Below are 22,827 nucleotides of genomic sequence, written 5' to 3'. Positions count from 1 at the left end.
AGTGTGGCTCACTCCTCACTTACACATACATACTCAGGAGATACCCAAGTAAAAATGTCTTAGTTGTGGTTTGAGCATCCATCTCACAACCAGTGTAAAAGTTTCCCCCCAGAACTGCACAGGAAATAGTGTTTTGTTTTCCTTCTGTTAGAACTAGCATCTTTTTGAGACTAGAGTTGAATTTTCCCCTCTTTTTCAGGTTGGGCAGGGAATGGAGTTCCTAGAGTCTAAAATAGGAAGGGTACTATTACCCTGAGCTCTGAAGTCACCATGAAAGTTACTGCCTGATTATCTAGCCAAATTTAACTGTACACACCTTTTGCCATGTTCCTCTGTTTCTTTCTCTTCCAGGTACTTATGCTCAATAAATTTGGCTAAACTTGCATTGAGTTTTCTTTTTTTATATATTTTTGAAGAAAAGGCATGAGACTTGGACAGTCTTTCTGTGATTCAAACAAGATTTCAAAAGACCAGTTAAACTTACAGAGGGAGCTGGACCAAAACTCTCTGCCATTTTGTGCCCTTTGAAACCTTCTTTAGCCTCTTGACTGTGGATGTTCTTGTTATATTTTTGTATTTGAAATTCTGCTTTTGTTTTTGAAAATGTCTGCATTCATTCACTAGCAACTGAATTGCAAATGAATATGCTGCCTATAGCTTATTCAAATTTCTTTCTTTTGAAAAAGTTTTTGAGAGGACTGTTAAACTTTGCTATTTAAATAACCAATATTATGATGAAAATCAAACAAAGGAAACAGCAACAAAACCAAACCCACCAACAACTATTTGAAGGTCCCACAACAATCTTTGAACACTACTGTTGCACTTTGTTATTTTGAATTTCTTGAAAATAAAGTAGAGCCCAGAAACAGCCTGATTCACCTACCTGTGACTCAACCTGTCTTTTTTTACTCCTCGTTCCAGATGTCAGATGGAAAAACAAATTCTGGGGGAAGTCCATGGAGATTGTTCCAGTTGGCACAACACACGTAACTCTTCCAGCGTAAGTGCTGCTGTTGGGCACTGCTGTTCATGCACAGGCACAGATGCTTGCACACACTGGAGCCACATTCGTTCAGAGGACAGCGAGCTCTGCTCTGCCCTTTGGAAGGACTGGTGGCTGTGATTTCATTTGAAGAGAAAAGGGGAGGAAGAAAGACCCCGCCAAACCAAAACCAGAAGCATAAATCAGAAGCACTGACACTTTGAAAAGTTATGCAAAACAAACATTGAAAAAAACCCCCATCACTCCTGTGTATCTTGAAAAAAGAACAGTTGGTATTTTCATACTTCAGTTGAATTTCAACCTTAATGTATTTTAAACTCACAGGGAAAAACTATAGGGTAAAGGAAGCTATGAATTCTTTTGCTTGAGTATGGGTTTGGGGGAAAAGGTGGTGGTGTTCTTGTCTTTTTTGACTATATTTGTAGGGACCCTGACACCATGGGGTGTTCTGGGCTGTAGACAAGACCAACAATGACCATCACTGTAGAAATAATTACTGTAAATGATAAGTAGAACCAGTTACTGGTGTTCATTATCCAAGGAAGCAGCCACTGTAGTGAAGTGTTGAGTATAGTTGGTTTGTTTCCTATTGTTTTTTTAAATAAAAATCTGCAGTGTTTCAAGGCAGGCTTGTCAGAGTGCCCATTATTGATGAGCAATTAAAATCCCTTAAAATTTGGCCTATATCCATCATGTTTGCAGAACCAGAGGTCTAAAGGTTGAGTATTGTTCCAATTAAATCTGTTTTCCAGTGAGAGAGTACAAAATTAATTAATCTGCCATCTGAAAAAAGAAAACCCAAAGAAGTCAAGAACCTAGTACTCATCAAATCAAGCATGCCTTTTTTTTTTTAGTGGATAAAATTTTAGTCTAGTAAGATAATATCCAAAAGGTAATGTATAAACTGTGTTATGTTCATAGCACCTGCCCTAAGCTTTGACATGTAAGGTTTCTGGGATGTGAATGAGTGCTCAGAGCCAAAATAATTAATATATATTATGGCCTATGATGGGCTGATGAACTGGGAAGCAATCTGTTTCATATGTGATCTCCATGTGCTGGTTTGTATCCCTGTGTATTTGATACAGAATTAGGTACAAAAAAGGTGCCAAGGCTATAGGAAAAAATGAAACATTAGTATTAAGGTTCATTTTGAAACAAATAGATATTTTTAGCATTTATGATAACATATGACATGCATAGGTAAGGGCAGAAAGACAAGTTACTGTGAGAGAAATTGGCTGCATTTCTCCAAGTCTGTACAAAGTGTCCTTGTGTGTGCCCTTAGAAAGCAGCAAGTGAAAGCAAGTAATTAGGGGGAAGTAGGGAAAGAAGCTAATAACTTCACAGGATGTGTGTGAGGCACTTGCTGTGGGGAAACTGGTGCTTTGTAAGTTTGTTTTACCTTACCTGTAGTGAGTTGGCCATCCATACCCAGAACAAATTGTAGAATACATGTCTTCATGAGACTTCCCTTTCCTTGATGCTTTATAAAGCTGTTTTTTAAGAGCATCTACTTCTTTCATAAAAGGTAAAATGTTGTATTCCCTATTGGTATTTGTATATAATACACTGTTTGGTATTATCTCTCCCTATCTGCTGTTTCCCAGTGTGCAACTACATCTTGAACTTCCTGATGAGAACTTTGCTCTTGCCTAAAGTACACATATTAGGCTCAGCCTTGAGAGCTTGAGCCAAGCTTATTCCTCTCAGTACATGTTCGGATCACTCTGGTGGTCCATGTCCTTGTGTTCTCCATTGTCACTGTGTTACAAGCTTGGAATGGGAATCTCAGACTGTAGAAGACACCAGAATTATTACTTATGGAAAATTAAAACTGGTTAGAAGGGCAAGTAAATTGAGAGAAAACTGAATTCAAGACCAAAATATATAGCAGAAGTGAAAAGGATTTTCTGGGAGGTGGAATTTTGTCATAGGGTTTGTTTTTTAGAAGGTTTGGAACAAGCAGATGAAGCATTCTAGTAAAAAAGAAGAAAGTTTTATTTGGTTTCTCTAATCAAGTTAGCTGCAATTTTTTTTCCCTCAAGTTTGAGCTCACTTGAACATCGCATGAGAATTTCCTTGTGTGTATTTTTCCTTACAGTTTTAAAGACCATTTTGCATGGAACAAGGTGACGTCCTGCATCCATAACATCTTAAGTGGGCAAAGATGGATTGAACACTATGGAGAGATCATCATAAAAAATCTTAATGATGACACGTGCCACTGCAAACTGACTTTCATAAAGGTAACCACAGCAATGTTGGCACTGCCTTTTCTAACAGGCACAGCAGTGGGAGGATATTCTCTGTGAAGCTCAGTACTTCTGTTTAAAAGCTGTAATTACCTGTGATTCCTTGAAAACTGTAATTTTGAAGGAAATGCCACTCACTAGACAAAAAAGAGAAGCAACAGTTTTCTTGAGTGATTCCACTGGAAATTGAGGAATTATGGGGAAAGGAATATCATGGAAAACCTACTCTGGGTTTGATAAGAAACATAGGCACAAGGTGGCTACTGACAGTGGTTCACCACATGCCTCCTATGAGCCCACTGGCACATGCTGTGGTCATTTAGCAGCTGTAGGACCAGTGCTTATGCAGGCTGTTTCTCCTGATGCTCTTTTCTAGCCCTTTGCAGGTACTCAGAGGAGTTAAAGTAAGAGGTTGTGGTGTTACTCAAAGCTTTTGCTTCAGTACAAGTACAATATATGTGACTTCTTTGGGAATTGTCCTTATAACAAAATTAAATTCAGTTTTTGGCAATAGATGACTTCATAGTAAAGGAAAAACAATGAAAATGTAAAGCAATGCCAAAATTTCTAACCTGAGAAATACTTTAATAAATCATCCTAAGAGACTTACCTTAACCTGCATTTTCTGTACCTGATTGATGGAGAAAGGCTCTGCTGGACATAGAACAGGCCATACAGATACAAGGGATACAGTACTTCAGTGTACTTATGCAGCATGGCATGCTCCCCAGCAAGTTTGGGGGGGGGTTTATTTGTTTTCCTGAATACTTTGTGCTTTCTAAGAAGCATTAAGGTGATTTTTTTTTTTTCCAAATACATACTTGAAAGTACATTAATGTATTTTCAGAGCTGCACTGAATGTTTAAAGTTCAAATATTTAAGACTGAGAGCCTACAAATCTCACACCTTTAATATTGCAATATTGGAGATTAATGTACGAATTCCTTCTCTTCCTCTTCTGCAATTTGGGAGAGATGTAGATAACCAAGTCAGCACCCAGGGTCAACTGTCCTTGGGCAAAATTCAGGGTCAGCTGCACTTCACCTCATACTGCCCCTAAAAAAAGGCAAACAAAATAAATACAGTTCTCAACATTAGTATCTTAAGAAGCTAACATACTAATAAGTTTGTATTTTAATGGTACTAACAGCAGCTCTTTGCCTTTGGTGTTGTAATGCACACCTAAATGAACAGCTCTCATTGCTACTGGCATGGCAAAATGGCCTGCACTTGAGCTCCTCTGCACCTTCTATCCCCTTGTTCCTTTTAATTCTAGGCAAAGTATTGGAATCCAAATGCACATGAGATTGAAGGCAGTGTCATGGATAAATCTGGGAAAGTTGTGCATCGACTCTTTGGGAAGTGGCATGAAAGTTTATACTGTGGGACAACTTCATCTTCAAACTGCATATGGAGAGCAAGTTAGTGATCAGAATTGCTCATGTACACAAAATGAGATCTTCTTGAGTATAAGCTTATTGTTTTCATATCATTATTAGGCCCCAATTTCTTGTTATTTTTCAGTAGAATATTAGATTTTTGTCAAGCATTTAAAAGCTAGATCAGAAGAACATATAATTTAAATAATATGAGAACTTAAACCCATGGCTTTCTGCATTTCATCCATTCTCCCTCATTTTCATATTCAGGCATGAAGTAAGTATTGAGGACTCTAGCAGGAAGGGGGGAAAAAAAGGAATAAATTTCTCCTACTGCTCATGCACAGAATTGTTGTTTATTTCGTATGTTGAACACTGGAGGATAGCCCACAAAGCTCAGTTCTGTAATGACAGTGATAGCTGAATTTCTCCCAAGCTTGTGGGGTTTTGTCTACTGTGTTTTGAAAAAAACATTATGATAATAGCATGGCCTTCAACACAGTTGTGCTGTGATTCAGCTGAGAGAACGAAATCTGTCTTGTTGCAGTGTAATTATCAAGGGGGATGTTCTCTTTTGTTACATTATTAAAAACCTCTTGTTCCCCTAGAACTGACACTGTGGATCAGGCATAAACAAATGACTGGAGGAAGCTTGAAATTTTCTTTCTCAATATAATAGCATTTAATTGGAATTCTGAATGTACTCTCTTCTTCTGTAGATCCGATGCCTAAAGATTATGAACAGTGGTATGGATTTACACAATTTGCACTGGAGTTAAATGAACTGGACTCACAAACTAGGTCATTACTCCCATCCACTGATACACGTTTTAGGCCAGACCAAAGGTAAGATGCTTTAACTCTGAAATATTTTCCTTAAATGGTTCTTAATCTTCTGTACACTCACTTTACCCTGAACTCAGACTATTTTCTGTGGGTAACTGCAGTGTGTTTCTATTTTTACATTAATGTGCATCTGAAAAATACATTGTAATCACTTATTGAGAGATGGTGTAATCATTATGGAAGTGTGTCTTAAAATTGCCTTTTGGATGCTTCTAGATAACTGCCTTTCCAAGGATGTTAAAACCTCAGTACTTCAGGTACTGGATGTTGAGCATACAGTATTTGAATAACTGAAAACTGAGACACTTGAAACTTCTTTCTGCAGTGAATTTTTTACTTTTGCAAGTTTCCAAGTAGAAGAATCTAATGTGACTGTGACTCTGAGTTTGTTACAAGTGTTAGTTTTCCTTAAGTGCTTTTTCATACTGCAGTTGTCTGCAGAGGTAGCTGTTTACCTTTCAAACACTGTGAAATAGCTGCTGGAAAGATTAGATTCTTCTGGGGGCAGAAGACCAATTGTCTCATATCACTGCTGCTGCAGGTTTCTAGAAGAAGGGAATATTGAAGGAGCTGAAATGCAAAAGCAGAGGATCGAGCAGCTACAGAGAGAACGACGGAAGGTGCTAGAAGAAAACAATCTAGAGCATCAGCCTAGATTTTTCAGGTACTAGATAATAATTGGCATATACTATCATTTATTGAAATTCTTATTATAAATCTGATTTTAAATTGCCATGTGACAGGCTCCATTTTTTTTCAGGGTTCCCCAATATACTTTGGGTTTGTACTTTGGTGATGTAGAATACTCCAGACTTAGTTAGAACTCACAATTATGTAATCATTTTTTATTAGTGCATCCCTGAATTTTTTTTTTTTTGCCTTGATGGCAATTGATATTTGGTCTACATTTGAATTTGCCCAAGTGAATGTAGCACCTTTGATTCTTTGAAGCAAGCTGAAGTAGCTGGACTTAGCTCAATTGCCTCTGCTGAAGGTCTGCTGAATTCAGTGGGATTGCCTGGTGTGGAAATGTGCAGAGTTGGGGCCTTTCACTTCCAGGACTATTTTTGAACATGTTTCCCCTATTTTATGGGGAGAGAATTATTGTTCTGAGGGCACTTTATCTCTTGCTGTTGTACATCAGTTAAATGGGAGACTTGAGACATCAAAAGACAAAAAGGAATGCTAGTGAGGATGTGGTCTTTTGCCCTCCAGCTTCTCTGTTCTCCTGCAGTGAAAGAGTTGGAGCCAAGATGAATGTTGTATGAGCCTATTAGCAGATCTGGGATCCTATTTTTTCTGGATATATCTATACTGTACTTCTGAGGAACACTGGAATGTTTTAAAGAGGTGCAAAAGGGAATGGCTTAGACTACTACATCTCTGACAAGCTGGTGAACTAACTCATCACATGCCAATCACACCTACTAAAGGGAAGGTGGATAGAGGCAAAGTCTAATACTTTGCGATTGTATATTCACAATGAGAATTGTGAATAAGAATGAGGATTTGAATCCTTACAATGAGGATTTGAAAGCTGAGATTTATCCTGTGGATTTAAATGGCAGAATAAAGAATTTAATTATTATATCACAAAAGTATTAGAGCAGATAGGAGTTAATGCATTTGTCTCTTCAATAGTGAAGCTCTCTGGTGAACATTAGATTGAGATGCCTCTCCATGGCCCAGTGCAGACACACTAAGCTATACTGCCTTGTTTGCAGGATGCAATGAGCTGCACTGCTCCTGGTTTGTGGGCTGGATTTGGTATCTGTGCATGGTGCTACACTGCATTACGCAGCATATGGATGGAAAATATAAGCTAACATTTGTTTAATTTTTGATAGGAAATCCAGTGATGACTCCTGGGTGAGCAATGGAACCTACATGGACCTTAGGAAAGAACCTGGTTTTTCCAAACTGGACAATCCTGTCCTCTGGTGAAAGAGGAGCTAAGTGAAGATATTCTGTGCTGTATTTTTTGATCTGATTTAAAAGACATATATATAAAAGATAACTATATATCTATATATACACACCTATATATACACACACATACAGAATGTGTGTGGTGTACACATATGTGCAAATGTGCATATCTCCAGAATCATGCTTAATTTAGAATCTGATAATTCATTTGTTTCCTTTATTCAACTATTGCAGTGATTGTTTGAATGTATAAATATCCTAACTTCCTTTTATAAAATATTTAATAAATAGTACTGAATGTTAACAGATGGAAAAGAGAGGAGCTTTTACACTACTTTTTCAATGTGTAATAACGTCAGTTCTGAGTTAAATTATGCCTTACTGAATTCCATTGGAGACAGTAGCATCAGCATCTCCTAGCTGTGCTGAGGAAGAGTGCAAGCCTTAGTAACTCAAACTGTAGGTAGGCTTCCACAGTGCAACAAGTAGTTCAGCTCTCTCTGGGCTGGTATAAATTGCTAAAACAGATTATCAGCTGGTGCTGGAATCTTGACTGACCTTTTGCTGTCTGTAGGAAAGATTTAAGTAAGCTTTTGTATCTTTCTTCTTAGCTTTATGGAAGAGGTAGTTCTGAGCTTACATCGGTGGTTCTACTGCCTTATACATAAACTGTACCCGGTTAAATGTAGTGCTAGAAAGTCAGGAATCGCCAAAATTTTCCACTGGGAAAAATTTTCACTTCAAATTTATAGCCCCCAACAGGGCAAGAAGAGGAGATCATTTGTATATACTGCTTGAGCACTGACTAGATGCAGAAGCTCTCTCTTTTTCCAATAAGTGAAATCTTACAAAGAGCACGAAATCCTGTGCTTCCATAGCTTCATTTGTTTTTATTCACTTAAAAATTGCAACAGTAAGACTTTTTAAAAAGCAAGCAAACTGATTATTTTAAGCTAGAAATTTTTCCTAGTATTTTGATATTTTCTACCTCTTAAGAAATAACATATTTAAGATCTTATATTTACAAAATTACCATCTGCCTTATGGAGAAGTATATGGAGTCTTTGATCTTCCTCTGTTTGTTTGTTAAGTTCAGATAAATATTTAAACGTCTTGCACTAAATCAATTGCATCCCTTTCCTGTAATTTTATACGTATGGTTCAATTTGTGAAGCTACTAAACCATAGGTCAGAAATTTAACAGGAAGCGAATGTAGCAGAAGCCTCATGTTTGAAAGAAGATTATAGAGATGGGCAGTATTTTTGGTTTTTTCCCATCAAATCACGATGCCATAGTCATTAACAAACTAATTTGCATTCCCACATATCTGCAACCCAAGCCTGCTCCATGGTTCTTCTAACCTGCTCTGTGTGTCTGCAACTCTCTGGCAGCAATGCAGTTTTCCACGTGATAGATCTGCATGCTGTCACCACACCCTTTTCTTTACATGCCACTGTAAAGATACAAAACAAGCCCAAATGCTGGCATGTTAAATTGGTTTATGACTGGAACAACTGGACATGGCATGGATGAAGTAGACTCCTAGGAGGACAGACTAATAGCTTAGAAAAGCTTGCACTTTACTGCAATTGTGCTGCATTATTCTAGAGAAAATTTATTAAAAATGGATCTATGTATTGTATGTAACATGAAGGAAATACTATGAAGGTTTTAAATTTTAAACAAAATCTGTGGTGTCAGATTAGATGTATATTTGAACTTTGCTTTCTATTACCTTGAAGCCTCATTGTCTCAGAGGCAGATGAATGCTTTCTCACCATTTCTCATTTTGCCCAGCATATCTCCCTCACCATCATTTCCATAATTTAGTACCAAAGAAGTTAGCATAATTATATCTAATTAATATGTCTTCAAAAAACTTGACTACCATGCCAGCAGCTTTAAACAAAGCAAGGTTCACACTTACATGAAGACAAAATCTGGGCTTTGATTCCAAAGGAAGTATTAAACTTTGGGGCTGCTTGGCTTTTCAAGAAAAATGAGATTCTCTTCATGCCTTGTTCCCTTCTGTCTTTTATTCTTGTATTAACTGTCAAAACCTGGCACAGAAATGAGTTGATAATTGCAATTATCCTTGCTGTTGGTAATTACAATTTATACTAAAATTAAGGTTCATTTAAAAACAAAAGAGGGTAGAGGAAATAAAATCTTTTAAGAAAAGGAGCTAAACTTGTGGAGGCTGCATTAAGCTTGCTCATTGTCATATTTGGCAGCTACTGTGATACTGCCTGATCTGACTGCTGGGTTTGTGTGTGTGGAGGGGATTCCCCTACGCAGGTATTAAACAAAACAAGTCTCATATGGGGTATTTGAGTCATGATTTTTGAGAAATCAGACTGGCAGTGCCAAGTCTGATTTCTCTAACACTCCAAACTGTCTGAAACACATGGGATGAATGACAAGAAGCATTGGGCTGAGCAGTGCCTTACATAAAACCTTCTTCATCAAAATTTCTTATCAAGAAAGTAAACTCCGGAGTTTTAGCACTGTCTCCATAAAAATGCCTGAGAATAATCCAGGGCATTTCTTAAATGCATGAAGCAAAATCATTGAACAAGTAATCACTCCTTTTGTAAATCTATAATACACACCTCCAAACACAACGCAACCAGTTGTGAATGATCCTCTGACCCCACATTTCCAACTGCACTACAGTTTTCCCTGCTTACTTTTGTATAAAACAATTGGGTTTAGTTGTTAAACTTCTGTTGACTGTATATTAAGAAGTGGAAGAAATTTGTCTTGATGTTAGTTCTGTGTATTTCTGCATGTAAATATATTCAACATTCACAAAGCTAATATATTCTATAAAGTTATTCTTGGTAAAATATGAAATTTTGGTAGTTTTCTTCCCTGAAACTTCAGCTGTGTTAATGGGTACAAAATTTATATTAGTTTTCTGCACTATAACTAAGACAACTGTTATTCTTAATAACTGACACTGAGGGACTTTTTACCCACTATTTCTACCCTGAATTACCAAAAAGAATGTATCAGGCAACTTAACTGTTTCCTTTCATACACACCTGTGATCCCCAAGGTGTGTAGCTCAATGGATCTTAAAATTTCCTGATGACCCTCGCCTGCTGTTATGGCTCTCTTATTTGATGACTTTATAAACACTGCTTAATACAATTTTGGAGGGAGTTTGAGAAGCACTCGTGCAGCTCTGCCTTTCTGTGTGTGTCTCTTTATAAAGTAAAACCCTCACTATAAACTTCCATCAAGGTGATGGAGCAGCTCAGGCCTGCTTCATTTTTCAAGTTGTAAAGTATAGAAAGAAAGAAAAATCCAGGGAAATATTATACATAAGAACAGAAACCCGCAGCTCTACTTTCAGATTTGCAGGCTTGATGCTTAGTTTCTGATTTTGTGTAAATTTGTAAATTTGGGATTACAAAACAGCATCATTTGTTCAGGAGGCAACTTTGGGTAGCGTAAAGTGCCCTTTAGACCAAGTGGAACTAGAAAGCACCATTAATCACTGCATTCCTTTCTGGATCTCTGTTCTCTGAGATATGCTTGATGTGATACTTTGCAGCACTAAACTTCTTCTTTTAGACACTTTTTGAAGTTCAGATCCAGTAGTCTGTACTTAGGTTCTTTATGCAGAGCTTGGAAAGTTAGATGCCTGGAAGAAGGACCAAAACCAGCCCAAATTTTGGTAAGGAAACCTCTTGGAGATCTGTTCTTAGACCAACCGGTTTTCTTTGAAGGACTGGAAACAGTATTGCTGCTTTCTTTTAAAATCTGGTCCCTGAAGGACATAATAATTGCAAACACAGTCACCTGTTAACACCTGGCAGCTTAGTGTTGAATCCAGATCATGGTACAGAAAGAACACCAATGCATGGGACCAGCAGGGCACAGCTTTAACATTGCACAACGGTCCAGTGCTGGTCTCAAAACAAACTCCCCCAAAAAACCCAACCTAACAAAGACCTCACCCCTTCCCATGCCCCCCACTTTCCCTCAGCTGTTTACAGTCTTGTTCAGGTTTTCTATGTGGTCCTTTATTCACTGTCTTGTTTTTCTCTTTATTAAAAAAAACTGATGAATAGGAAAACAGTCCATAGCAACAAATGATAAATCATACCTAGAGGCTGTAGTTAAATTATTTTCCCCATAAATTCCTTCTGTATCTTTTCCTTGACTGTGAATAAAACTTCCTTATGCTCTGGAGTCAGACCTGGTAAGCATAGTGTGCTATGGAAATATGCAGCTGTATCTGCTCAACAGATCCTAATTACTAATGTCCTTGCATCTGCTTTTGTGTAAATCTCTTGTGCTGTCTCTCCAAATGACCAGCTTGGCAAAGCAAGAAACTTTCAGCATATGTTGCTTTGTTCAGTATGGCTTCTTTTTTGTGTACAACTCATGCAGAAGGGGGCAAGATGAAGAGGAGTGCAAAACTTGGCCCATGGTGCACTTTAATAGAGAGAAGGATGACATCCAACTCGTCCACATAACGGAATACATCTTGCAAGGGCTAGAATGAGATGGTGCTATTCAAAGGAGTGACATAAAAATGACAGGATTTTTTTGGTTGAGTGTGTTTTCATTCATGAATTATTCCTACAATAAATAAAATTCACAGTGTTCACTAACTCATCCTTTCTATTTTCTAGCTACTAGGGAACTTACTCCAGCAGCTGTGGGCTCATAAGAACTGCACATTATCTGGCTTACCTTTTGAAACTTAGTAAATGCTGTAACCTACCACCAAATGTATTACTGTACTGCTCAGTTCTTAGATACTGTTCTTGCTGCAGCTTTTTGAAAGCAATAAGAGAAATTTTCCGCATAAGTAGTTGGCATATGTTAAAGAATTATTTTAAATTATTAATTACTTTTTAATATAAATTGTGGATTTGGTGTTTTTAATGTGTAAAACAAAACTGTATTAAAGCTTATGAGAATGTTTGGGATGCTGATCCACAAGAGGTGATGTCCATCAGCTCCACATGTTGGAGATGATTGGCATCCCTGAGAATCTGAAAGACTTTGTGTTAACAATATTTTGCTAGTTCTAGTATTGGAAAAACATCCCACATATACAAGGTATTATGTAAACAAAGCTGCTAAATGCTGAATTTGTTGTTTGTTTTGATGGGGCATTAGTGATTTCAGAATGAGGAAGGGTATCTTATGTGCTAGAATTATTGCTGACTTTCAGATGTTTGAGAAGTCTCTCTGTAGTCAGGACCATCCCTGTTTTCTGCTTCACTCCAAATATTTGTTATAACATTGGAGTACCTTGATGCACAACTTTATTTATTATTTTTGTCTCTGTAAACAATGTAGTTGGATGCTAATAAATCATACTTGCAAAAGGTCGCAGAGCACCCTTTTTCCCAGGGGTTGTAAGCATCTTTCTTCAAAGGTTGTTAGTGGCAGCTGAAACAAATCTCACTGCTGTAGTGATCTGTGCTTTTTACACTTTGCAAAATGGAACGTAGGAAAGAGCTTCCATCTGCTAGAACTCTTATTTATCACTCTAACAATCTGTCTGGTAGTTGTGTCGTGTTCCAGTTGTACTGCTCTGCACAGCTCTGCTCCACAGCTAATGTGCCAGACACTTGGGCAGGAAAAGGGGTAAGCTGATGGAATCCATTTACAGCTGGAAGTTTATTCTTAAGAGTAGTTTTTAGCATACAGTTGTGCAGCATAAATATTACGGTTTAGTACGAGTGTAGAAGCCACAAACTAAATGTTCTCCATAAAACAAATTTGAAAAACAAGGAAACATGGTATTTACTGGGTAAAATAAATAACTGGAAAGAAAGGATATCAATGTGGTGGTTTTTCCCTTAGAGATGGTGATTTAGGACAGCTCTGCCAATCAGACCTCAATGATGTCTCACAGTCCCACCATACGTGTATAAGATGCAACAGGGATGGACTAGGATCTTGCAAAATGTGGGAGTACAGCGAGTGTAACTCCTGACCTGAATGTGAAATTCCTGACTGCGGTTCCGCAGCACTTTGCAGCCTCAATGTCTACAAAGATTTGGTGTGAGGGACCATGGAGCTTACAGGAAGAGCTGGGAAAACTGTATCTATATACTTGTTACCATGCAAAATATCATCAATTGTTGTACACGGCAGAATCAGAATAGAGGCCAAAAGAAAAAGTCTTTACAGTGGGCCAGAATCAGCTCTTGGTTTTTTGAGATCAAGCCATTTTGGTTCTATTGGGTTAAGAACTTTGTGACTTTCTCATTGTGTCAGGGACAATTACTTCATTGCTGATTTATTTCATAGAGATCTGATATGGCTTGATTGGTATCTGAAATAACTAGCATTCAGTTCAAGTTGCTGGGAAAGTTCTGGTTCATAGAAGCAGTAGTATCTCTCTCATAATTATAAAAGGGAGAGGAAGATTGTAAGGGATGCTCATTATTGGTGCCCCACTCATGAGCATCCAGGACAGCAGGAATTTCTCTTACAGAGAAATGGATATGGAAGTGAATCTCTCATGACCACCCCTCAAGCTAATACCATGCCAAGTGCCCACAGTGTGGTCAGTGCCGCCCAGACAAAACAGGCTGTTCTTTTCTACAGAAGTGCAAGATAAACTTGGCTTGAGTGGAACTTGCATCCAATTTGTGTTTAAGCTCAGTTGTCTTTTCATTTACAGTAATCTCTATTTTAAAGTAATTTTGCTTACTGCAAAATGATTCAAACCTTTATAGGGTGAGGAAGAACACTGACAGCTGAGCAAAGCTTACTTTACATAGTAACCAACACATCTTGGCTTTTTTGTTGTTGTTTTTTTTATGTCTCTATAAATTATATATTATATATATATGTTTCTTATATTTCTTTTATGTTGCAAATGTTGTTCTCTGTGCCTGGTTTATTGATTTTTAATTTAGACCTCTCTGTTTTATGCATAAGAATTTGTAGGGTCACTGTCTGTTTTTAAATGGGGTTAAAAGCTGGCCAGAATCCAAATTCTGATGTATACTTATGAATTTGTATCTTTGCTTACTCTGTACCAAGGGAAATATTTGAAATTATTTTGTGCAAACTCTCATTTGAGGTAAATCAACATTGCTCTACTGAGCTGAATGTAACCGAGGCTTGAGTTAACTGAGATTTTGTCTCTGTGGGCTCACTAATGTAAGTTTTTACAGGCTCTTGAAACAGTAATAAATTCCTGGAACACAAAATGTTGTGTATGAACATCCGCTGATGTTTCTGACTGTAATTTCAGACTCCAGGAATTATTGTCTTCCTCTAAATATTAGGGTACTGCTTATCCTTGAGGATTTTGTGTGCTGATGTTTCACATGCTATTCTAGTAAAAACAGCTGTTACAATTCAAAAGTACTTTTCTTTTTGCTTGCTTAACATTGCTTGTCTTTATTAAAACTTATTGATAAAAATTTATTTCCAAAATTACAAATTCCTTACTTTTCAGCTTGTGTTAAAAAAAAAAAAAAAAGAAATAAAGGTTGCAGTAAGGCAACTTTGAATTACTGCAGTACATGCCTTGAAAAATCCTCTCCTTAGGTTTTTATGAGGATATGTCTGCAATGCCTAGATTGCTGCCTAAGGCAAGGAAGATTATGTAGATTTATCAATAGATGAGACCCTGTCTAATAGCTGAAAGAGATTTACAGTTTTGTTTACTGCAAGGTTTGTTATAATTTTGGCAATTGACAGACTGAAGATGGAGTGAAGTCAAGAGGTCATCCTACTTGTATTCACTGTTTGCTACTCGCACTTCAGTCAGTGAAGCAAACCCTGTAAAGGCAACTAGAGCTATATAGGTTTTTTGGACAGAAAAATCAATTTTTCTTATAAGGTTTAAAAATAGTGCACCAAATTGCAAAGTTCTTTGGTGGGGAAAGTCTTTTACTAAGGACTTTCTTTGCCTAAGAGAGGCACTGCAAATAGGTCAGCTAGGGCAAGCTTGACTTTTTCTGAATTCTCTAGTTACTAAAGGATGGTGAGCCTAGCCCTTCCTTAACATGTCTTCTTTCATTTTGGAGACAGAGTAAAGCTTCAATTAAAGTTGATGCAGGGTAGAGAAGGCCAGGATATTATATTCTCACCATTTGTGAATATCATGAACTGAAAAAGAGCATGTGCCACATCACAGGGGGAGGGAAAAAAGCCATAGTAAGAGCTCCATTGTACTTTATCTAGGTGCAAAGCTTCCTAAAGCTGATGCTCATGTGAATGCTTTGGTCTTGATACCAACATGAATTGGTTGTTTGACATGATGGGAGAAAGGAATGAGAAGAAAGAGTATATGTTGAAATATGATTCTCAGTGTTGAAGTGTGCAGTCACGAAGGTTCTAGGAAAAATGAGTAACTGCAGTTCATGCTTCCCCAGTACCGGTTGCTCATTGTTTCCTTTCTTGATAATGCTTCCTCTCAGGACACAGCTGGTCTTCCTTCTCTTTTAGAAACTGTATTGCTCACACTGTGGTTCATTTGCCTTGGTAAGGCTGGACAGTAACTGGAGAGAACTAAATAAGCCCCATCTCACGCTGACAGCAACCAGTTCTGCAGGAGTAGTACAATCCCATTTCCCAGTTGCAAAGAGTTGTCTCTGGCAATAAGAAAGTCATCCACCCAAGGGTACTTGCATCACCTGTTACAGATGCCATTCACCCAAATAAGTGCACCATTCAGATAAACAAGGGCAGTACAAGCAGCAAGGACACCAGTTTTAGTCCTGTGATGAAGCAAATAAACTACATTTTTAATTGTCAGAGAAGAGGCCAGCACCTTATTTCATACATGAGGTTGTTTTCCAGCATAGTGAAGACCTGGTCTGGATGTGGAACTGCACTATAACAAATAGTGTCAACAACCTGGAGTTGTGTGACTCTGTCCCGGGCAACCACCAGTATAAATCTGCAGGTCAATGACTGCTTTAGTGGTTCCCACTCTGTTCAGAAGGACAGCAGCAGCCTTTTCACAGAATCAGTCAGGCTGGAAGGGACCACATTTGATCATGTGGTCCAACCTCCCTGCTCAAGCAGGGTCATTCTAGAGCACATGGCACAGGATTGCACCCAAACAGTTATTGAATATCTCCAGTGAGAGACACTCCACATCCCCTCTGGGCAACTTGTTCCAGTGTGGGGTCACTCACACAGTAAAGAAGTTCTTCCTTGTGTTTAGGTGGAATTTCCTGTGCAGCAGTTTCTGCTCAGCACCTCTGAGAACAGCCTGGCTCCATCCTCTTGGCTCCCTCCCTTCAGACACTGACAGACATTGGTGAGGTTCCCTCTCAATCATCTCTTCTCGAGGCTGAACAGGCCCAGCTCCCACAGCCTTTCCTCATAACAGAGATGCTCCAGTCCCTTAAAGATCTTTGAAGCCCTCTGCTGGACCTGCTCCAGGAGCTCCATGTGTCTCTTGTACTGAGAAGCCCAGACTGGGACACACTGCTTTTATATCTACCAATCTGTTTTGACCCAAAGCCTCCTCTTTATAGTACCTGTTGTCCTTTTGGGCAACGCTGTTGCATAATATAAGAAGAGCTCTCATGCAATTACCAGCCCACACACTTTGTAGCTTCTTGCCAGCCCTTGGTCCTTGTTTCAAAAAGAACTGCGTTCCTTTTTCATCCTGTTCCCTTTCGTGGGAAAAACCCAGGTATGTTCTTACCCCACTGCCTGTAGGACATTGAAAAGTAAACACTTCACATGCTGAAATTAGAAGGAGCAATAGCAAGCTGAAAAATGAAGTGACTTTAAGAAGAAATACGAAGCCTTCCTCTCGGCACCCAACGGGGCTGAACTGTCACCCCTGTGGGAAATGGGATGGGGTTTTAACTTCTGTCCCCCTCTGCAGTGTGTGTTTCTACAGCAGCAGCTCCTGGCAGCTCCTGCTGCAGAGCCCCTGGGAAGCTGCAGGAATCCTGATTCACTTGTAGGAGCAATGCAGCCTCACCACTCCTCAGGACCCTCTGTAGCCACTGACTTCTTTGCTGTTTGTGGTCTTCTCCTCAATGCATCTGCCACTTTTATGGGCAATGGCTTGCTTCAAAGATTGCTAAACAAAATTCTCCACTTCTTTGTGGGCACTTAAAACTACTTTTTAATTTTTTTTTCTTTTTTGTTCTGGAGAAACCCCTTTCAGATTGTCCTGGAACAGGAATTTCTGCTGTTGTTCCTGCAAGAGAGACTGAGCTGACAACAGATAATAAGAAGGGGGATTATGGAGCTGCAAAACAACTAGAAAAGAAAACAAAGGAGGCAAAAAAACCAAAAGGGAAAGAGAAAATTTGTTTTAAATCACAATAAACCTATTGCTACAAATGTAGTACATGACAATATACATCTGGTGTTACGCAGTGAAATATTAATGTTAGCTTCTGAACTTTTTGCAAGGTTTGACTGTGGCCATGCTGCAGTTCTGCAGCAGCACAACACAAACACCATCCGGCTGGCTGCCCCATGAGGGACTGCAATCACACACTGCCCATTCTTCAGAAAATTCTGCCCAAATCATTTGCTCTCACATGTGGAGTGAGGTTTTTTGAGGATGCTTGTGCATACACATTCAGAGGACGCAAAAGGAATTGCATTAAACATAACAAATCTGGAGAGCTGATCAAAGAAAACTTACAGCCAGCTTTTCCCTCTACAGGCAGCTTGAGCCATAGGCTCTTTCTCAGGGACCTTCTACCTCCTGTTGCTTTGCCAATTTTGTGCTTAATCTCCTATGTGTTCTTTAGATATGCTTTCCTTAGTTCTTCCATTCACAGTAAGGTTGGCTATAAATAGCAAAACCACTAGGAACTGCCCTAATTTTAGGGTGACGTTTTTACTGATCTGAAAATGTAACAGTAAAATAATTATGAGTGGAAGTACTATTTCTTAAAACAGTGTATATCATGTAAGCATTTACAATCAGTTACCTAGCTGTCCATAGTAGTAGGTACTGTACAAGTCTGAATGGTGCCTTGTGCTGCTGCACAGTTAGGTTTCAGAGCAGTGCCAGAAACCCTGACAGAGCGCTTACAGTCTGAAATACTGTACAGAGATACGTGCAGAGATACAAAGATGAAGGGATTCATTTTTTGGAGTCATGGTGACAGGTATTCTCTATTTGCAATGTTTTATTGAAAAACAAAATTCTAGTAATTTTTATTTAAATACAGATTGTCATTTTGACTTTATCACTCCTGTTTCAACTGGCCAAGAATTAAACATGTAGAAAAGAGAAAAAAAAAAATAAGAAGCATGAGCAATAAGCTAAATTTCAGATTTTATTACTGATACATTTTCTTGACTTTTGAAGTTTATTGTTGAAGTTTAGTGTAGTCTAATACTTTTAAAATAATTGTTTATATAGGACCTACATGAAAGTTGTTTGGAGCTCCTACACAATAGTTTGATAGCCATTCCTTTTGGCTAATTTATGAGCAAGTTTTACTACTAAATAGCTTGAACAATACAGCAGCCAGATGGTTTTTTGATAAAACATTAATGAAACCAGATGGGTTCTAATAAACTATTATGGAAGGCTTTTGAGACATGCAAGAAATGTTATCTATTCCTAAGTCTTCATTTATCACTGCTGTAAAATAAATAAAGTTCTGTGGCTGCCATCTAATTTAAAATTTAAAGTTAGAATCACCAAGTTTATGCAAATTCATGCAAATTATTCTCCATATTATTATTGGAGACATCATAGAATCATTGCATGGTTGGATAGAATGACGGAGGGGAGCCCTGTGCCACAACCTGTGCACTACAGAAAGGCAGAGGTGGCACTACTTCCACCCACGCCAACATCAGTGCAGAAGGCAGAGCTCTGAGTTACAGCAAACAGGTTGTACTGAACACATCTGTCTCCTTCTGCATCTCACCATGGCACTCTCCAGTGGTCCTTCCAAGGGACTAGAAGGTCCAGAAGTGAACTCTGGTTTCCTCATATTGGTCTGTAAAGGTAGCAGAGTTGAACCTGGCAATACAAGATAGCCTCTCAAGAGTGGCCAAACTCATCTTACAGCAAAATCTTCAGATGGTTAAAGATGTCACCTTCCCATCATCAAGAGCAGAATGGACAGAAGCTCATGTGAATGGGTAGGGAAGCACAGCAGAACAGTTTTTTGGATGTTTTGAACTCACACAGTCCCTCCTGACTCACTGCACCCTCCTACTCATCTCCCCCTCTCAGGACACAGTCCCTTGCTAAGTAACACTGTCACTTGCTGCTGGCACGGTGGCAGGGCTGTGACAGCTGTAGCAGCAGGAGAGCGAGAAAGCTGTTGTGTTCAACAGGAAATCCTTCAGAGGACAGAATGGTAGAGGCAAAAAGTACAGAGAATCCCAGCAAAACAGGACATGAATTTCAATGGGAAAGAAAAATGAGGCTGGTTAGTTGATTTGAAAGAAATGCAGAAACAAACATAAACTGTTGCTCAGATCTTTTATTCTTACAAAAGGAAGTGGAGAAAAAAAAAAGAAATTAATTCTTTTGCTGGTGATTTGGCTTATGTTGCTGGACACCTTTTAAAAGATTTGCTACCCCAAATATCAGTCTCTTCTAAATAGAAGCCCAAAATAGCTTCACACTTTCTTCCCACTTCCTCCACAGAACTAAGGGCAGCAGAGCCTTTTCCAGCCAACATGAGGGTTTTATACAGGCCCAGCATGCAGCAGCAGAGACCTTTGGATGACCTCTGGACACCTCAATATATTTTATTGAGCACTTTCTAGCTAGGCTGGATGCAGCCTGAAGCAACACATTGATGGCTACAAGGTATTATTTGGCATAAGTACTGCCGTTCATGCTGTGAAAGCATTTTTAAAAGTTTTTAAGACAGAGTTAATTTTAAAAAGTCGTTTAAGAAATTCTCCCTTGCAACTAAATTTGGACTGACATCATAATGTCAATGGTTGAAAAAAATAAGGGCAGATTATGCCATCATACAATTAAATCTAATACCAAATGCATATAGGATGCAAAAACTTTTTCTGTTTCTGGCAGGAATAACCATTCTGCAATGCTGACATCTTGTGGTGGCATGCTCAGTGATTTTTTAAAATGTCATACCTGAGGAATTTCACACAGCCTTACTCAGAAAGCATAGAACTATTTTGCTAGGGTCTTTTTACCCTTTCAGATCTTTTGTGTTGTTACTCACTTATTATGTGCATTTCTCATTTTTTAAGTTGTGGCTGTGAAGTCACTTGCCTCACTTCACTTATTTAAGAGGTAGCCAGAACTTGTCCCATACCAAGAGCAATTTGTTCCAGAGGCAAAAGTTTCTGGTTTTCTCCCTCTGCTCCTTCTGCAAGACAATCTTCTCACGCAGGAGCAATGCAGAAGGATCTTTTAACACAGCAGTGATGCACTTCATGCTTCAGCTCAGGAGATGGAGTCTGTGGCTGACAGACCACGCTGAGATTGTGTATTTCTTGGATTCAACATTCTCCCTGCTGGCATCCCAGCTGGTCATGGAGTAACCACGGGCTGAGAATTTTGACTGTGCAGTGCACCTGAAGAGCATTTTCATGAAGACTGAATGCTCAAGGTGGGTGTTCAGTCCTAAATGTCTCTCATTTGCAGGCAGTTTCTGTGACAGACTTTGAAGCCTCAAAGTTAACTGCTGCATAGCCCCAAAACTGTTTGCTAACAACCTGAGTTTCTTCTGTCTCTTCTAGTCAATGAGATGCATCTGAAAATTACCCTATGTTAGGTGGTGCCATTCAGATGGATAGAAGATTTCTGTTGAAGACTTTTTCTTAAAAACATTCAAATATTCCTGGTGTGGATACCCTCTATTCGGTGTGCATGCAACTGCTGGTAGTGTCCTTAAAATTACCAGCAAGTTTCACTTGTTTTATTTAAGTCCTACCTCCCCAGTGGATATTTCCATAGCAATATGGTTCAGTGCAAATTCCTCCCTTGATTTCTCAAAATATGCTTTAGCAGACTCTTGCATTTGAAATGGATAACATATTGCCACTCCCTGAAGAACACATGATAGCTTATGAAACGTGTGCTATTACTGGCCAGATTATTACTAGAGCTAGAAATTCTGCAGCTCAGTGTTGATCCTAAAAAGAGATCTCCCAAGGACATTTTCTCAGGCAGTGGCTCTAAGAACGGAGCTTTATAAATTTCATTAGTTCATAAAATTTAAACCATCACAAATACAGGTACTTAGTTCCATTCTGGCTACTTGTTCAAATTTCTATAAGCAGGTGCAACCCCAGAATGGAGATCTGTTTTGTCACTGTTATTGAATCAATAAGGATGTCACCTGGGGAAATCAGAAAGGGGTGATGGATTAAAATCAGCTGAAATTCATTGGAAAGTTTGGATACTGCACGTAGCTAAATGGAAGAAATAGATCTACTTCAGCTATGTGCATTTACCTTTCACCCTAGGACTGTTCATTTAAAGACATTAAGCTTTCACCTTCCCTTTGTTTGGAAGTCAAGGTGTTAGCCCATTAAGGTCTGGTGATGTTCAGACCACAAGGGAAGTACACAGCCTGTGGCATGGTTCACTTGAAAAAGATTTATTTGATATTTATTATCACGAAAAAACTACTCTTTGAGTTTTTGCAGACTCATCTGTTTCTTACTGGATCACTCCTTAGGTATCATATACAACCAAGTTTTTTCATTGTGGTGTTTTCAGACGGCTGAGATACTGTGACAGCGCTCACTATTTCACACTGCGGTTCACCAAGCTGCCCCAGGCTCCACTGACCACACTTCTCCTTTTCCTCAGTGCTGCTGTTCAAGGTCACTGGACTGGGGACCTTGACTTGGGAGCTCCCGTTTGGTCCCCGGCGGCTTCACAAGCCCCGCAGTGCCAACCCAGAGCTGCAAACTCGCAGCCAAAATCGTGGCAGGGCTGTCGCTTCCAGCGGACTTCGCACTGGCCCCGTGCACTTCTGAGCACGGGCGACCCGAGCCGAGCTTGAGAGGCTGTCACAAAGATGTCCTTATCACTCGTGTCATAGAACATCGCTGTCACGCAATTACCTGGAGGGAAAGACAGCTGTTATCTGCCAGGGTGCGGCCATACAAAACCGTCTGTCCCATCCCAGTGGAAATTCTCCAGCGCCACACTCACAGGACTGCCCCACCCCGAGACCTGCCGCGGGGGGGTCTCCGCAGGCCACCGCCCCACGCAGAAGGACACTTGCAGCCCTTCGTTCCAACCCTCACGACAGGACGGTCAGCGCCCGAGGGAGCTCGGGCAGATGGGCGGGATAGCGAGGGAGGCAGAAGCAGCTCCGAGGGTTCGCAGGGCCCGGGCAGCGCCCCGGCCCCCGCCCGCTGCCCTGTGCTGGGCGGCGGCTCCGCGCCTCAACATGGCGGAGGCGCCCCGGGCGCGGCTCCCGCGCGCACGGCCCGGGCACCCGGGCGGGGCCTGCGCTCCCCCCGCCGCGC

General features: G+C 39.6%; 1 protein-coding gene and 1 long non-coding RNA gene across 3 annotated transcripts in view; one reads left to right on the top strand and one right to left on the bottom strand.

The window, feature by feature from the left end:
- The window catches only part of OSBPL3 (oxysterol binding protein like 3), an 86,414-nt gene extending 73,640 nt beyond the window's left edge, over positions 1-12,774 (top strand). For both annotated transcript variants that reach the window (XM_053950958.1, XM_053950949.1), the window contains 6 exons: positions 925-1,003; positions 3,111-3,255; positions 4,538-4,682; positions 5,360-5,486; positions 6,028-6,150; positions 7,334-12,774. In XM_053950958.1, coding sequence (XP_053806933.1) covers positions 925-1,003; positions 3,111-3,255; positions 4,538-4,682; positions 5,360-5,486; positions 6,028-6,150; positions 7,334-7,430 — 716 coding nt within the window. In that variant the 3' untranslated portion in view covers positions 7,431-12,774. The remainder of the gene's footprint in view (positions 1-924; positions 1,004-3,110; positions 3,256-4,537; positions 4,683-5,359; positions 5,487-6,027; positions 6,151-7,333) is intronic.
- A 9,149-nt stretch (positions 12,775-21,923) lies between these two features.
- LOC128794810 (uncharacterized) lies at positions 21,924-22,756 on the bottom strand. The gene is made up of 2 exons (XR_008433273.1): positions 22,508-22,756; positions 21,924-22,416 (listed from the first exon to the last, which is right to left on the bottom strand). It is a non-coding gene; the product is annotated as an uncharacterized LOC128794810 (long non-coding RNA).
- Positions 22,757-22,827: the final 71 nt, after the last annotated feature.

Source organism: Vidua chalybeata, chromosome 1, assembly GCF_026979565.1.
Source record: "Vidua chalybeata isolate OUT-0048 chromosome 1, bVidCha1 merged haplotype, whole genome shotgun sequence".
Taxonomy (NCBI): Eukaryota; Metazoa; Chordata; class Aves; order Passeriformes; family Viduidae; genus Vidua; species Vidua chalybeata.
Note: the sequence above shows the minus strand (reverse complement) of the source record. Positions and strands in the feature narration are given on the sequence as shown.